Source organism: Henningerozyma blattae, chromosome 2 (genome assembly GCF_000315915.1).
Source record: "Henningerozyma blattae CBS 6284 chromosome 2, complete genome".
NCBI classification, from domain to species: Eukaryota; Fungi; Ascomycota; class Saccharomycetes; order Saccharomycetales; family Saccharomycetaceae; genus Henningerozyma; species Henningerozyma blattae.
Window position 1 is genome coordinate 875320 of NC_020186.1, and position 17259 is coordinate 892578.

General features: G+C 32.2%; 7 protein-coding genes across 7 annotated transcripts; 1 reads left to right on the forward strand and 6 right to left on the reverse strand.

Moving 5' to 3' along the window:
* Positions 1–64: 64 nt before the first annotated feature.
* Positions 65–2746, reverse strand: AIM44 (Aim44p; the record flags this gene model as incomplete). Its single annotated transcript, XM_004178691.1, has 1 exon — positions 65–2746. One exon carries the CDS (start codon positions 2744–2746, stop codon positions 65–67), a length of 2682 nt encoding a protein of 893 aa, XP_004178739.1.
* A 715-nt stretch (positions 2747–3461) lies between these two features.
* Positions 3462–4217, reverse strand: PRM4 (pheromone-regulated protein PRM4; the record flags this gene model as incomplete). Its single annotated transcript, XM_004178692.1, has 1 exon — positions 3462–4217. One exon carries the CDS (start codon positions 4215–4217, stop codon positions 3462–3464), a length of 756 nt encoding a protein of 251 aa, XP_004178740.1.
* A 696-nt stretch (positions 4218–4913) lies between these two features.
* On the reverse strand, positions 4914–6155 carry PEP4 (proteinase A; the record flags this gene model as incomplete). The annotated part of the gene is made up of 1 exon (XM_004178693.1): positions 4914–6155. The coding sequence occupies one exon, from the start codon at positions 6153–6155 to the stop codon at positions 4914–4916; it is 1242 nt and encodes a 413-aa protein (XP_004178741.1).
* A 439-nt stretch (positions 6156–6594) lies between these two features.
* Positions 6595–9171, reverse strand: RAD53 (serine/threonine/tyrosine protein kinase RAD53; the record flags this gene model as incomplete). The annotated part of the gene is made up of 1 exon (XM_004178694.1): positions 6595–9171. The coding sequence occupies one exon, from the start codon at positions 9169–9171 to the stop codon at positions 6595–6597; it is 2577 nt and encodes an 858-aa protein (XP_004178742.1).
* Positions 9172–9753: 582 nt separating this feature from the next.
* MET7 (tetrahydrofolate synthase) lies at positions 9754–11274 on the reverse strand (the record flags this gene model as incomplete). The annotated part of the gene is made up of 1 exon (XM_004178695.1): positions 9754–11274. One exon carries the CDS (start codon positions 11272–11274, stop codon positions 9754–9756), a length of 1521 nt encoding a protein of 506 aa, XP_004178743.1.
* A 1261-nt stretch (positions 11275–12535) lies between these two features.
* TBLA0B03860 (non-specific serine/threonine protein kinase) lies at positions 12536–15502 on the forward strand (the record flags this gene model as incomplete). Its single annotated transcript, XM_004178696.1, has 1 exon — positions 12536–15502. The coding sequence occupies one exon, from the start codon at positions 12536–12538 to the stop codon at positions 15500–15502; it is 2967 nt and encodes a 988-aa protein (XP_004178744.1).
* A 603-nt stretch (positions 15503–16105) lies between these two features.
* TBLA0B03880 (uncharacterized protein) lies at positions 16106–17239 on the reverse strand (the record flags this gene model as incomplete). Its single annotated transcript, XM_004178697.1, has 1 exon — positions 16106–17239. One exon carries the CDS (start codon positions 17237–17239, stop codon positions 16106–16108), a length of 1134 nt encoding a protein of 377 aa, XP_004178745.1.
* Between the last annotated feature and the right edge of the window lie 20 nt (positions 17240–17259).

Below are 17259 nucleotides of genomic sequence, written 5' to 3' on the forward strand. Positions count from 1 at the left end.
ATGTCTTGGGTTTTTGTATTAATTTGTTTTGTTTTTGTTTTTAAAAAAGTCTGGAGAAAGATGATTACACTTTAATACCGACAGGTAATGTAAGAGATCTTTGGACTGATGTTGAAGATGGTAAAGAGAATACACTTGTATTATTCCCATTTTCCTTGGAATAGAATGGAGTTTGGAAAGTTATGACTGAAGCTTTGTTTTTCAAAGACCCGGACTTGCTGAAATTATCATAGTTTTGGTAAGAGAACATTTGCGAATTTGAAATCTTTGGGGTTTGTTTCTTTTGCAATTTTTCCTCATCAGTTTCTTCCACATCTTCTAATTCACTTGGCATAGAGGATTGTGGTGATTCGTTATTATCGAATAATTGAGACGAACTATATTCAGTTTCATTTTCTGTTAAAAAGTTGTCTATAGCTTGTAAATACGAAATTTTACCAGTTTCTTGATATTTACTCAATTGTAATCTAATCTTGATGCGTTGAGCAATTACGTTTCTCAAATATTGACCATACATTTCTCTTAGTTTAATTTTTTCCTCTTCGGTATATTGAGGAGCTTCTTCTTCTTCTTCCTCTTCTTCTTCAGTCTCTGTATCAACTTCTTGAGCTTTTTCTTCATGTAAATAATCATTTGAACTTGTAATAGAATGGAAATCATCATCTTTTGCAACTTCCTTTGTATATTCGTTTGCATCAATGAATTCAGATTCATTTGAAATAAAACTTTCAACATCATCTTTATTGTTTTTATTAATTGATTTGGAATGGTCAAATTGTTGCATGATATTTGTATCAATAATATATTCATCATTACCATTTTCTAATTCACTTTCTTCTGCAATGCTAGTTTCATTTTTATAATTATAATTGTTCAACTCATCATCATCTTCATTTAATTCTTCAGTAATAGAGAATCTAGAAATAGTTAATGGAATAACTTTATTTTTAACTACAATAGAAGGTTGTCTTGCAATTATAGAAGGTTGTCTTACGATAGAATTCAAAGCAATAGAAGGAGAAGATCTAACAAGATTGGATTGTTTTGGAGTAGAAGTAATACTATTATTTCTTGTTAAGGCTTCATTAGAAACAAAATTTGAATTTGAATGACTAGTACTTCTAATTGAAGTATGAGTATTTGTTCTAATGGAATTATGGTTTTTAATATTTGTAGAATCAGTTAAAGTAGATGCAGCTCTTCTAATGGAGGAATTTGTACGTCTTAATGAAGATGCAGTTATTTTTTTAGAATTTGTAGGTTGTTTTGTAACAATTTCATTGGGTACTTCGAAAGGTGTCAATTCAGGTGATGAAGATATAGTTGATATAGAAGAGACTGAAGTTTGCATTGATTTATCAATTGTCATTGGAGTGATATCATTTGATTCAATAACATTTTCCAAAGATTTTTGAGAAATAGATTTTTGTAAATTTGTAACGTAATTTTGAGTTCTTTTCAAATGAGACGTGGTTGGTTTCTTTAAAGATAATGATAATTTTTTGGAGTTATGATTTAAAGAAGCAGATCTTCTTGAAGAATTAATTAAATTTGATTTCGAATTCTTACCATGTAAATTCGATTTAGAGTTATGTTTAGATCTTCTATTGAAATTGAATGCCATACCAATAGCTTTTAATAATTTTTTCAATTTAATACCTAATAATGAAAAATAATATAATAACCCGCCTTTACATTTAATAGCATTTGATCTCTTTAAAGAAGATTTGGAGCTTTTCTTATTTGGATGAGGCTTTGGTTGGTTGTGATTACGATGACGACTTTGGTTTTTCGTTGAGAAAATCGAAGATGCAGATGATGAAAGATGCATAGAACTTACACTTTCAATAGTGGGGACTCTTTCTAAATTGGGTGATTTGGAATCCTTTATATGAGAAATAAATGAATTTCTATTGGAAAGTGAAGAATTTTTATTGGGAATAGATCCCATTTCTTTAGTATATTTATATTTGGAAGTCTTTCTTGTAGTTGAAGTAGATGAAGTATTCTTATGAGTGTATTTGGATTTGGACTTCGGGTTATGGTTATGGTTAGATCTGGATTTTAATTGTGTAATTGTATCTTTAGATACTTCATTAGGGATTATTTTGGAGTGCGAATCTTGTATAGATGAACTTGTAGAGATGATACGATAAGATATATTGTCGGCAGTAGGGATAGAGAATGTCGAGTTATGTTTGGAAGACTCAGGGATAGCATCATTTTTCGATGGAGCAAGCGTTGTTGGATACCCATTGGAATGTTTATTTTGCATAGAAGTAGTGGATCTTGTAGAGTATTTGACAATGCTATTTGTCATTGTATTTTCCTTTTTCAAATAATTTGTTGTATTATCTGAAATATTGGCAAATGAATAATACCCATTGGAAGAATTAAACCCGGAAGAAGTTGAGGTAGCGATATTTGTATTTGTATTTGTATTTGTTGTGGTTGGATTGGAATAATCTGATAAGATTTGTGAATGTGAATCGAAATCATCGATTTCTTCATTAATATCGGATTGGTTTACTTTCCAAGACATGGAACTGGAAGAATGAGGCTGTTTTGAAGGCGAATTGTGTTTAGAGGAAAGAGAATCGTTCAACAAATAATGATTATTCAATTGGCATTCTTCTAATGAGGCATTTGGTAAAGTTTCTTTGGATGGGAATTTAAAGTCCATCTGTGAACCGTTGAATGAATTGGTTTTTGTTCTAGTTGGTACACGAATGATATTTTGTGTCATACAGAGATTGGCAGGGGGTATTAATTATAATTGTAAAATATATTTTTAAATGTTAGATTATATTATATGATATTCTTTAGTATGCATTTAGCATACAATTGGTTTATAGCATACAATAATCTCTTCTTATATACTGTCATTGTTGAGAATGTGTGACAGTAATTGGCATGGCTGGCGGCATTGCTGGTTTTTCCCCGAAACGGAAATGCTGGTTGGAATTGCAAAAAACGGAAAAAGGAAAAAAAAAAAAAGGCATCATATGAAAAAGCTGTGAATATTCTATTTACAATGATTTGTCAAAATACTATAAAAAATACAAATAAACAAACCAGAGAGCCAGAAATCAATGCCTAAGGGGGTACCGTTGGAGATTCCCCAATGAGGAGGTCTAATTGAAAAATTGTGGGCAGGAAAAACTTGACCAAGATATTTACCTGATTTGGAAAATATATCAGCATATCACGTGCAGAAATGTTTTTCCGAAATGTTGTTACCTGATTTGGAAGTTTAATTGTTCCGGAGTTTTGTTTCTTTTATTGTCTTTTTTTAATATTTATCCCGGGCAAAAAAAGAAACGAATTTTGGTTCAATTTTCATTTTCTCGGTTTGTCTGGTTTTATCATATCATATCATATCATATCATATCATATCATAATCTACATATAGATCGTTATACATCTATGTATTAAAACATAAAATAGCACAGTGCAAATAACTAATTGTTGGAAGGAACACCCTTTTTCTGAAACATCACGTTATCTCCTGCCAGACTCTTCAACTTATCTAATAATAAGTCGTTTACATGTAAAGAAATGATATCTTTATTTAAATTACTGTTGATGACGGAAACACCGTTTATAAATAAATAGGGTACGTCCAGCGTATCATCCTTGTTAATAATTTTTTTCGTTTGGATATAGTTTTGTAGAATATTACCATTTTTATGTAAATCTAAATCGACAATGGCGAATTCTGGCGATATTTCATATTCGTTTAAAAATAGCTTCTTGATAAACTTGCTGCTCTTTTGAGATGATCTAATGAACAATACCATGGGGGAAGTGTTCAAAATCTGTTTGAAATTTAATTCTGGGTTATACGAGCCTGTAGGGTTGGGATCTCTTGTGCTGCTAGGTATATCGTCTACAGGTAATTTGGTTGGATGATGGTTGGTGATATCGTTAAGAATAGTGGAAATTTGTTCTTCTACTTTTATAGAATTTAAAACTGGTTCTTCTTGTGTGTGGACAAAATTATCTTCAGTCAATAGATTGAGTTCAGAATGTATCCTATCGTGGTTTAATTTTATATCATCATTAATTGTCGTGCTCTTATTGTTAGAATTATTATTTAAATAAAAAAAATCATCATAATTGTAGCTGAGATATAAAAATGATAGTATTGACACAATCATTAAGGTCAAAGTGTATGATCTATTTAATTTCCTGTCTTGTTTTTTCATCATCATCATAAAATAATTGTAATTGCAGTTATAGTGGTAGTTGTAATTGTATTATAAAGTGTTGTGAATTGTAAGTAAATTTTTTTTCTAAAAAGTATTGATTCAACACAATTAGAATATAATAACCTTTATATATATTAATTAATTAATTAATTAATTGGTTGCTTTAATATTTTATTGGTCCATCGATAGGTTAAAAAGGGAAGCAAAACCCGTCCTAAACGACTTGTAATTTTTACTCATCAGGGACACAAAGCATGCCTGAAGAATAATTCGCAGAAACCTCACAAAGGGAAAAAATGGATCGTCGGCCGGCCATTTCCGAAAAGAAAAAAAATTTGAAAATTTGAAAATTTAAAAATTTGAAAAATAAAAATATAAAATATACGAAAAGCGAAAAAAAAAGTTAAAAAAATTAAAAAATAGACACGTGATGCAAACGCGAAAAGCGAAACGCGAAACACACGTGATGCAGACACGAAACACAAATGAAACACATTAAAACACAATTAAGCACAGGTGAAATACTAGTGAAACAGACACGGAACATATTTGAAACAAAACATGCTTATTATGCAAGTGCAAACGTGTAATAAGGGTTCAGCATGAGAACTCGTTGTGTTATTAGAGAAATACGTAAGAATAGCGTAGAGTAGTAGTAGGTAGCGTACAGAGTATATAGGTGTCGTAGCAAACAGGCAAGACTTAGACGGCAGGTGCTAGACCCACAGCATCGTTGCCCAAGTCGTAGACGCTGTAATACTTACGCAAGAAGGCGTCTCCGATAATGGCCATAGGCCCGACAGGTTCTGGGAAGTCCATTGGAGTGATGGCACTAATACAAGAGCCACTGACTTCTAAGGTGTAATCGTAAGGACTGATGGTGAAGTTGTAGCCATCGAAAGTAAAAGTCATATCTGGTAACGAAGCTCTCTTGTCACATTCAATGGTATATTGGCCAGTCCAACCCTTCTTGGCACCAATTTCACTGTTGATGATTTCAGCAAGGCCAGAAGGTAATGTGATTAAGGAAGTACCGGTATCAATAGCAGCACCGTGGTTTTCCAATTCAGTGTATTCTTCACCAAGACCTAGGCCTTCCAATTTAACTTCCCAATAAGCCTTACGACGAACTGGTAGCCATGTAATATCACCTTCAAATTTAGTTTCGTCAATGCCACCAAAGACAGCTTCACCGCCATTATCTTTGGATTTGGAAGCGTCTCCCAAATAAAATGCAAATTTAGGTTCATCCAAAAGACCTTGGTTGATAGCATTGTATACAGGTGGCACCACACGGTTGACAGCAATAGTGTCATATGCCAACCCCAAAATACCATCGAATTTACCAAAGGCAAATGAAATCCCGGGTTCACTAGTGGCTTCAGCAAAATCTTGTTTGGTAATCTTCAAGTCACCAATTTCCATTACGTCCTGGGAGATGTACCCTTCCAATGATCCAGAGCCGTATTGGATGGCAAATGCACTACCATTGGCCTTATACGTGCTCGATTCGTCATGGTTATATTTAGAATGCAAATAACATGCTAATGACCCACATTCTTTACTTGGGACCCATAAATTAGAAGACCCAGTGTCCAAGACTACTTTGAAACTTTGAGGTGGGGTACCAATCTTGATATCAGCAAAATATTGAGCATTCATGTAATTGCTCAATGGGACTTCATGGCCACCATTCTTCGAGACAATCTCGGAACTTATCTTATAAAATGGATGTTCACGAGAAAATTCCACTTCAGGATTGGCTCTTTCGTATTGGTTCAAATACTTGACACCCAAATGAGCCAAATGTTGTTCGAACGAAATATCTTTTAATTCATTAGTCAATTCTTCTTTAGTCAATTTCAACTTGTGAATCTTTGCATTGGCAACATTCATGCTATTGACGCATAATAAAGCTAATTCCAACAGGCCGTTCAATTTCATCGTGAGCTAAAGAAATTAAAATTTTTTTATTTTTTTTTTTTGGGAGTTTTAAATTAGAATAGTAATTTGTTTGTTTTGATTTTGCTTTTTCTTTAACCTGTCTCGACCGGTAAAGAATTTGCTTTGGTGGCTTGTAAATAAAATTCCTCCCATTATTTAAAACATATTAGTCTTGCCTTTTATATACAATTTCTCATGAATGCCGATCCTTTCAATTGAATTCAATTGAATTCAATTTGCTCCGTTTCTTGTGGCCGGATTGGACCACCCCTTGTTTCCTTTTTAGGCTCCGCGTTTCTTTTGTTCAGCTAAATTTTCATAGGCTATTAGAATTTGGACCCTATATCTATTTCAAATATAATACAATACAATACAATTCGTAATATGCATAATGCAAGAATAATTATTTTTATTTATTTATATCTATATGTGTAAAAAATTAATAGAATTGCATATTAGCAGTAGCATCATCTGTAGGATCCAATTGAGCCCTTTTGACTTTCTTAGTAGGGTCCACTTGCGATTGTGATAGACTTAAAGAATGTACTCTTTTCAATGGTTTGCTTGTATTTTTCTCATCTTGAACATTTTTCTTTATTACTCCAGCTCCACCGTTTCTTTTCAATTGCATCATTTGACTTAATCGATTGACAAATTCTTTTTCATTATTGCTCAATTTAACAATCGCTCTTTGTTTCATATCGTTCATATCACGTCCATTATTAAATAATCCAGTATCATCATTTATCATCACTTTGAATGAAAAACTATAATTGTTCTCTTTATCCCAAATGATTCGAATTACATCACCTTCAAATAATAACATTTTCTCACCATTACTAACCTTCCGATCATTAATGTATCCCAGATTGGTACCTATTTGACAATACCAAATATCATCCAACCCCATGGCGGGACTTTCAATGAAACTATCACCCACAGGATGTCTTTTCTTCAGGACAAAACAATGTACTCTTGATAACCGTGTATCTTCAATCTTGCAATGGCAATCATTAGATCGACCGATGAAAAAGGGGTTGATCCCTTGTTTGATAGATATCCTCTCTTGAATTACACTATCTTTACATGGAACTAAAGTTAAGAATTTCCCATTCGTTACAGATTTCGAAGCCTCTCTTTTTATAGCATTTGATGCATTGGGAACAACAGTTTGTTGTGATTGTGATTGTAGTTGATGTTGTTGCGGTGGTTGAGTTAATCTGATGGGGGCTCCGCCTTCTGGAATTTTAAATCCATCTTTCCAATTATTATCCTTTATCTGCCTTTGCTTTTTCTCCAGTTCTTTCAAAATGTCTAATTGTTTCTTTCTTCGTATTTTAATAAATTCAAATTGTGCATCATTTAAGTTTTCTAATTGCTTTTGTTGTGATAACGACTGAGATAATGAAACTGCATTTGTATATAATTGATCATCTTCTTCATTATAAAGATTTGTCAGTAATGCACTATTATTACTATCTTTCGTTTCATCCCGTTGCCAGGATGGTGAAAGGGGGAGTTCAGATTTGATATTTTTCAATTCAGTTTGTAATTGTGATTGTAATTCCATTTGTAATTGTGATTGAGATTGGGACATGGATTGAGATTCTGATCCAAATATTCCTAATTTGATCCATTCGTGTTTTAATGCGTCTTTAGCGGTTAATCGATTATTAGGGTCTACTTGGATTAAACTTTCTATAAAATCTCTAGCTTCTTCAGAAACTCGATAATCCTTTAATGGACCTTCATGATATGAGCCACGATTGATTTGTTCATATAATTCCTGTTGTGTACTACCACTAAAGGGTAAATGTGCTGTTAAAATAACATATACTAGACAACCAATAGACCACATGTCAACTAATGATGAATATTCTATTCGATCATCATTTTCAGTAGCAGCATTCTTACCACTAATCACTTCAGGCGCTACGTATGCCAATGTACCACAAAAAGTTTTCATAAACGTCCCATTTCCTTGAACTTTGGCTAATCCAAAATCTGTAATCTTAACCAATACAGGATCATCTTGTTCGATTAATATGTTATCAGGTTTAATATCACGATGACTAATTCCCTTTTCATGCATATATGCAACAGCTTCTAATATTTGCCTTGTAATCTCTCTACCAGCATCTTCACCAACAGATCCATGCGCTGCTACGAAATCCATTAAATCTCCACCAGAAACAAATTCCATAACAAGATAATAACTTTCCTCATCTTCATAAAATCCCTTAAGTCGTACGATTCTTGGATGATCCAATTTTCTTAATATCTCTAATTCTCTTGTTACTCCAGATAAATTGCCCATTACTTTTCTTTTATTGATAATTTTCACTGCAAATGTTCTGCCAGTGGATCTTTCTACAGCTTTTTTAACTGTAGCAAACGCACCTTGTCCTACAACTTCATCATTTATCGAAAAATCTTTTAATATACCTTGTTGAGATGGTATACCATTAAGACCATTCAGATGTTTTTTATTTGAAATTCCAGGATTTGTGCTATTATTTAAATTTGTTCGATATTCATTCTTCGCTATTTCTAATTGATCTTTGAAATCTCCATTGATAAATATTATTAGACTTACGGTATCTTTGTCTACACCACGTCCCACTGTAATTTCGTCACCTTGTGATAATATTTGATTGTGATCTTTATTTAATTTCTCCCCATTTAACCATGTGCCATTGGTAGAAAGGTCTCTTAATAATAGGTTTCCATCTTCACCTAGCATGATTTGGAAATGTTTATTAGATAATCGTGTGATATTTCCAAGAAAATAATCGGATTTAGGGTTTCTTCCAAATGTCCATATTTTTTTTATAGGTTCCTTTTCTTTCAACACTTCATTGATATCAACTGCTAAATCTTTGATCGGTATTTGACCTCGTGTACAAATAACTCTACAAACAATATCATTATTGATCTTTTCTTGAGAGAATTTTTCAATTAAATATTTTTGAGTAGCTTGGGTAGATTGTTGTGTAGGTTGCGTAACATTATCCATCCTTAATATTGTTAAACGTAAATATCTAGTTTCCTTTTTTTTATTTTCTGGAAACGCAACTTTTATTTCCTTTAAAGATGATATTCGAAAGATTTAAAAATTAGTTATGGACACGTAATACTTCTTTAAAGGATAATAATCACGTTTATACAATCGTAAGACCCTTTTTCGGTCTCTTTTTAATTCTCTAATTCTTTTAATAATATTTATATCTGAAAAAAAATGTTAATTTAATTTTAAATCTGCTAAAATATTTCAAATCGCGTTGTCACAACGCCAAAATTTTGAAAATGTAAATAAATGAAAATGTCAAAAAAAAAACCCAAAATTACTAAACGTTTGATAAACATTGAAATTATTACGTATAAGAACTTAAAATGTCTTTCTTTTAATCAAAATTTATGATTAATTGTAAGGAAAGATGAAACCGCTTGAAAATTCACTGCTTGGGTTTGTTTATTTTCTCATGTCTACGTTAATATTTGATTATTATAATAATTGTCTATAAATTGTGTTACATGAGCATATATCTATATATATGTGTGTATAAATATAGTGGATATTTTTAGCCAACTTTTTAGCCTATTCTTGAGTATTGTTTGGAGAATCTTCTAAAACCACCAATAGTCCACCAGCAAGATGTAAAGAACCAGTTACGAAAATAGAAACAGGTTTGGAACTCAATTTTTCTATTATTTCATATGCATCTTGAATACTATGTGTTACATGTATATTCGTAGAATTTGTATTAGTTGAAGGAGAAAGATTTTTCCAATGTTTTGCCAAGGACTTTTGAACTTCCAATTTATCGACACTTTCCTTGGATGTATTTAATGAAACTAAATCTGCACTATAATTTCCAGACTTCCATGTGACATTAGTAGTGAAAATAACATCATCGAAATGAATATCTGGAGTAATAGTTTCAATCAAATGGTCTATTAATGCATTTGCATCTCTACTCTGTTGGTTAAATAATAATATTTTTTTGGAATCCTTTAAAATAGGTTCATTTAAGATAGTTTTTTTAAACCAAGTAGATGCAGCTACCATGCTATCCTTTGTATGAGCCCCATCAATATACCATTTTTTATTACCTTCCAATAAAGTTTGGCAACGGCCAGGCCAATTTGTATTTTCTAATCCAATTAAGAATTTATTTGGAAGTTCAGCATTGGAATCTTTATAATCAATTGGGTTATCAATGATTTTTAATGAATTTAATGCTTGAGACGCTAAAGCAGTAGCTAATGAAGCATTAGAAAGTTGGAAATCTCCAGCAATACCTAACTTTATCTTCTTTATAATATTAAAATTTGGAATTTGGTCAATCGTAGTGTTTTTCTCGGCAGCTCTTTCTTTCAAGACTTTAATAGATTCAGGTGATTGGTTTTCCACGGTAAACCCAGGAACTGAAGGTTTTAAAATCCCACCTTTATTCCAACTAATTTCTTCAATTGTATTACCCAAGATAAAAGTATGATCTATACCAATTAAAGAAATCCCACAAGCCACAGGTTTTTCTATAATATTTGTACTATCCAATTCACCCCCAACTCCGACTTCATAAATACAACAATTACAATTTTCTTGCATAAAGACATGGAATGATAATAATGTTAAGAATTTGAAATATGCAGGTTTAGTACCAGGTAGCATATGAGGAAATTCATTCAAGGTGGAAGTTGAATCATCTAATCTATTCCAAACTTGGAAAAAATATTTGGTAAACAATTCTTCAGAGATTGGAGAACCATTAATTCTAATTCGTTCCCTTACAGATTTTAAATGAGGTGACGTATACAACCCAACTTTGGGTAATTGATCCTTATATTGACCCAAGATCGACGAAGTAAAGGCAGCAGTAGAACCCTTCCCTTTTGTACCTGTAATATGAACCACATTCAATCTATTGAAATCCGAAACAGAATACCCAATTCTTCTCGGCCATTCTTTCATATCAAGAAGCGCCATTTGATTATTTTTATTACCAGAATCTTTGACAGCCTTTATGGCTGCATAATTAGTCTGTAAAGAATTCAAAGCCGCTAAAGCATCTTGGTATGTCCTTGGTTGCATGGCTAGCTTTAAAGATATTCTCATTAACAGAAAAGAATTGCAGCGAGAAATATATGAGAAAAATGTACTCGATGCTAAATAGCAATGAATTAATATCTAATGAAAGAAATTTTCAAGAGACATACACGATACATCTATCTACATTATCGTTATGATATATTTTCTTTTATTTTGCCAAGTTTTACTTGTTTTTTTTATTCCACAAGTAAATAGTTTTTTCACGTGGCTTTACTTGAGATATTTCCCGATATGTACTAAAACTATAGCAAGATATCATCAACACAAGCTCATCGCAAAAATTGGTAGCCTACATAATAGTGTTTTTTATCTACAAGTTTTATACTTATACCACTCCAAGACAAATAACAAAATTTGTTCCAACTAATTTGTAATTGTAAAAATTTTTTTTTCTTTTTAGTTATTTAGACCTCTTCTCGAACTCTTATCGGATGTGTCACAAAACATACAACACAAGACTTTTCAAAAAAATAGGAGGCCATGCCATTAGGTACTTCCCTTAAGGGATAACTAATGGTGATACACCGCAAGCTGTCGAACGACGTCCATTTAAGGATGCTAAGCTCCCTTTTGCATTGTTCTTTGAATGTTTGGGCAACGTCATAACCCCCCTAAGGACACACCACGTCAACATGAATACCCAAAGCACGACTTTAAAAATAATGCCTTCTATAATACCCAAAATAACACCCTAATTGGTACTGGAAATAATTGCATAAACAATACCCAAAACATACAGACGTTAATTACATCCCTTTTTCTTGCTTGCCTTAATGTCCGGATTTCTTTTAAAAAAGTGGCCACTGTGGGAGTCGAACAGGGAGAACGTCAAAATATTATTTTTATTTCTCTTTCGCCTTAATATCCAATAATTTAGATTTATTAGGCTTGGGGAAATCTCTGCGCTTAATGGAAAATAAAAAATATGCTATATATATTATATATGGTAAATCCTATCCAGTATTACCAAGAGCTTTTTAAGACACATATACTAGCATACAGTGATCATATTCTAGCTTGCATTTATACGTTGAGTCCTATTCTCATCACACGATAAAAAAAATACATGTTTATTGAAAGTTGGTTGACAACTTCATCACTGACACTTCGCACATACGTTTAATATTGACTTAAGGATTTGTTTTATTTATTGCTTTAAAGAAAATAAAAAATATACATATATAGACTGGTTATATCTTTAAGCTAAAAGAGTTACTATCTATTAGCTAACCATAGTGGAATCTATCAAGAATATATTGGCTTTAAGATGGCTCTTACCAAGACAGAGCAGAATAATTTGAAAGCCATTATTGGCTCATCATACAACAAGCTATATTCCCAGTTCATGTCTGATGACCTTACAGAAGTGGGGAACTACAGAATTTTACGCCAAATAGGAGAAGGGAGTTTTGGGAAAGTCTACCTGGCTCATCACTTACCTACGCATCGGAAAGTAGTTTTAAAATCCAGTGCCAAATCTGACCCAAATGTAGTTCGTGAAGTTTTTTACCATAGACAATTTGAGTTTCCTTATATTACAAAACTTTATGAGATTATTGTCACAGAAACAAAAGTTTGGATGGCTCTAGAGTATTGTCCCGGGAAAGAATTATATGAACATCTTTTAAGATTGCATAGAATCCCAGTAGATGAATGTTCGCGTCTATTTGCTCAAATATCAGGTGCAATGTATTATGCTCATTCCTTGAACTGTGTTCATAGAGATTTGAAATTGGAAAATATCTTATTAGATAAAGTCGGTAATGCTAAATTAACAGATTTCGGATTCACAAGAGAATGTGCCTCTAAGAATATATTAGAAACTATATGCGGCACTACAGTGTACATGGCACCGGAGTTAATTAAGAGAGAAAGATATGATGGTTTCAAAATAGACGTTTGGTCATTGGGAGTTATCTTATATACTCTATTGAATGGGTTTATGCCATTTGATGAAGAACAACAAAAAAATACTGAGTGGAAAATTGTTAATGAAATGCCGTCATTTGATTCTACACTGTTGGGTCCAGATGCAGTGGATTTGTTAAGCAAACTATTGGCCAAAGATCCAATTGATAGACCATCCATGAAAGAAGTTCTAGAACATCCATATTTACAACCGTATGGTAATGTTATGTTAGAACAAGCAGATAATATTCTTTATAAGCAACGCAATAATCTATTGAAATTCCATAGTAAATTAGAAAAAAAATTATTGAAGAGGCTACGGCAAACAGGGGTAGATACTCACTCCATGAAGCATTCTGTTCAAAAGAAAAAATGTGATTCATTGTCTGGAACTTGGCTCTTATTGCTAGAAAAGGAAAAACAACGAAGGAAAAAAAATATGACAGCTCCAAAGAAAACAAAATCTGTCTTATCTTTGACTAAAGTTTTTGATTCAAATACCTCTCATGATATTTTACAATCAAAGACAAGTTTATTGTCTGTTTCAAACTTTGAAAAGATCTTGGATGAAAAGGAGACTGAAGAGGTCGTCTCAGTTACTGTCACCGGTTCTGCATCTGCTTCCGGATCTAGCACTACAAAGGAAGATACCCTAGACACTGAAAAAGTCGATGAGCCAATTTCAAAAGATGAAGTAAGTGTCACGCCATCTACAGTAGCTACAACTCGTTATTCTACAGCAGCTTCAAGTGATAAATCAAGTCCCATACGATTACATTCACATCATCAAAAATCAGCTTCTGCAAGTAACGGTACTACTAGAGTAAATACAACTTCCATGACAAGAATCAGTACCCCCCTGAAAAATAGTACTACTCCTTTGAAACACGGTACTACCCCTTTGAGAAGTAATAGCTCATTAAAAAATGAACATGAATCTAAGGCCAATATTCTATTTACAAAAGTTCAAAATTTTTTTAAACAAAAGAAAATAAAAAAAATTACTTCTCTTGATAACGATAATCATCATCGTCATCCTTCTAGTCATCTATTAGCATATCATCAAAATGATGATGAACATAAGAGTAATGTCATTATTAGTAGAGCTCAATCTGCTAATAATATACCGAAAGTCCGTCCCTCTGCATATACAAAGTACGCCACTTCTGAAATTGTGTTACACAAGATAAATCAAGATTCTTCCTCTTACAAAAAAAGATTAAATAGATCAGATTCTTCAGATTCGCCTTCAAAATCACAGCATAGTTCTATTGAAGTCAATGGCAAAGAAAACATTCCGCCTAATACAACAACGCCTAATCATAGTGAATCGAAAAATACTACAAAACCTAAATTGAAGAAATTTAAATCTATAGCATCAAGTGAAATATCTATTCAAACGTCCACCGGTGGAGATTATGATAGTGAATCAACTACAAGGAAAAAATATTCAAGTCATGATGCTATTCAATCTCCAGTTTCACTTCCTGCTGTACGACCTTTATCAAGTATTTCTCAACATTCAAATGATACCTATTTATCAGACTATTCAACCGACGGTTATAATTCTTCCAAATTGTCAGACAGTTCAAAATTTGCATTGGGTTCTAAGGCAATGTCTACAGAACTCTCTCAAGGATCTACAGGTGCCAAAAGATTCCCCAGAAGAGAGTTAAGCATCATATCAAATACTTCTAGTACTTCTGAAATGAGCTCCAGAAATGATTCTTTTTATGATATAGCGACAGCAACTACTCCATTTGCTGGTAATTCGAGTTTGAAACGTCCGTTTGGTAAAGATCCTATGTCCACTAGATTTGATACTCAAAGATCATGGCTACCGACAGGTGGTGCTACTTCTCGTGTTAGAAGAAATGGTAGTTGGAGAAGACGTAATCAAAACAGATTGTTACCACATTCGAATAGTAGAACTCAATTTGCAATTCAAGAAGAAATTTCCTCCAGTGATGATAATGACTCTAAGCCAAAAGAAGATCGGATGTTTTCAACAACGCCAGTGTTATCTCGTTTGTCTCCTCATGTAAAACCGGATATTGTTCTTTCTGATACAGAAATGACTCGTAAATTATCACCATCACTTTTATATCATTTTGATTCTGATAATGAGCATGAACATACTCGAAGGTTTACTCCCTTAGGGACTTTTCATGGTTTTGGAGAGGAGAGCGAATGGGAGAATTTTGATGAAAGAAACGAAGAAGATTCAAAATCTGCTATCTCCCCTGCTGATGATGAAGCTTCTATAATTAATGAAGAAAAGGATGACAACATCCATTGTGCTTTGCCCGAAGAAAAAATTACTTAATTAGATTTTTATACTAAAGCTAAAATTAGTTTTTTTTTTCGTTTTTATAAACATTTACATTTTTACGATACCTAATATATTCAGAAACAATTTATATAGTCATTATAATATTATATCTATTCATTAATATACCTTTAACGGACTATTAGCTGTTAAGAATATAAACTAGTTTGTCGATATTCTTTACTTGATTGGAATTTTTTGATGTATCTTCAAAAAATTAACCTGTAATATATACTATTGTAAAGTTGCTTGTCATGAGTTTGAATATATTCTCTAATTCAAACAAGGGTCCCTTTAGCTTGTGATAATTTATTAATCTTAAGGATATTGGCAGAAGTATTTATGAGTCTATGTCACCATTTAAATACGTATTAACTTCTTCATCTTTTAATTTCAATGCCTCTTTTAGAAAGTATTCAAAAAAATCATCTTCATCAATATCAATACCTTCTTCTTTGAAATATCTAGCAGCATCCTCATTTAATTGTTTATGAAGTTTTGTTTTTTGCTTCAGAACATCATTCAATGATTCATCTATATTCGAAGAATTCTCTTGATTTACTTTATTTCCATCAAATTCTGATAGTTGTTCTTCATTGATTAAAAATTACCCAGTTTTTCTATAAGTTCTTCTGTAGGTTGTACATCATTTGTCATATCCATATTTTTATATAAATTTAGTACAGGGAATTTCCCTATATCAAATATATTAGATGGTTTTAATTTCATATTGGATGAATTTTCAATGCTTATCATTTTGGAGTCTACTAGATCTCTTAATGTGCAAGATATTATTTCACCTGATGCTAGCTCGATATTTGTACTGTCATTCCTTAGGTTATTCATTTCTAAATAATATTTAAGAACTTCACAATGACTCTTTGTGGCAAGTAAGTTGATCTTTTGTGCTGTGCCTTTCAAATTTAAGTCTATCTTATCGATTGGATCAGTGGTAGAAGCAATATTCTTAAGGAGGTAATTTATGATTTGAGAGTTATCTTTAAGTAGTTGTGCTATTGAATTGTCATTTATAAGAAGTGGTATTTGCACCATATCGCTCATGTATTTACTAGGAAAATCCTCTGTAACTTTAGACTGTAATATGGAAGAAATCTTGGGTATTTCAATACAATTTTGAGGTGATTTCCTAAGAAATTCTAAGGATTCTTCAGGTTGTAAGCCTCTATTGTAATAATAATTTTTACTTATCATCTTGAATTTACCATCATTCAACCAAAATCTATTATTGGCAATTGGAAATTCATATTCCTCTGGGATACCTTCATATGCTTCAGCCAAAAGAAAATCACCAGTCGTATCTGATATTTTTATAAAACACCCAGGGCCTATTGTTTTCGAAATATTATACAAAATTGATATAATGATACCTTCCTCCTGTTGTAAATTATCTTCAACACATATCTGCCCAGTTATATATGGAATAGTAATTTCTTTATTGCCTAACTCATATACATACTGTGTGATTTCTAATTCAACTCCATTATATTCAGTCCAAGGATATGATACATTCCAATCATGAAACTCTTTTTCAACAAGGGAAAAAATATTAGAAATAATAGGTGTTATAGCTTCTTCTAAATCATCTAGATAGAATATGGCGAATATTAACGAAGTTTTATCAGGAGTGTTGAAAACATTGACATCACGTTCCTCATCCGCATATTGCCATAGCCATTCTTTCTGGATCAAAGTATCATGTTTTTTTAAATTCATTAAAAAACTAAAATATTTAA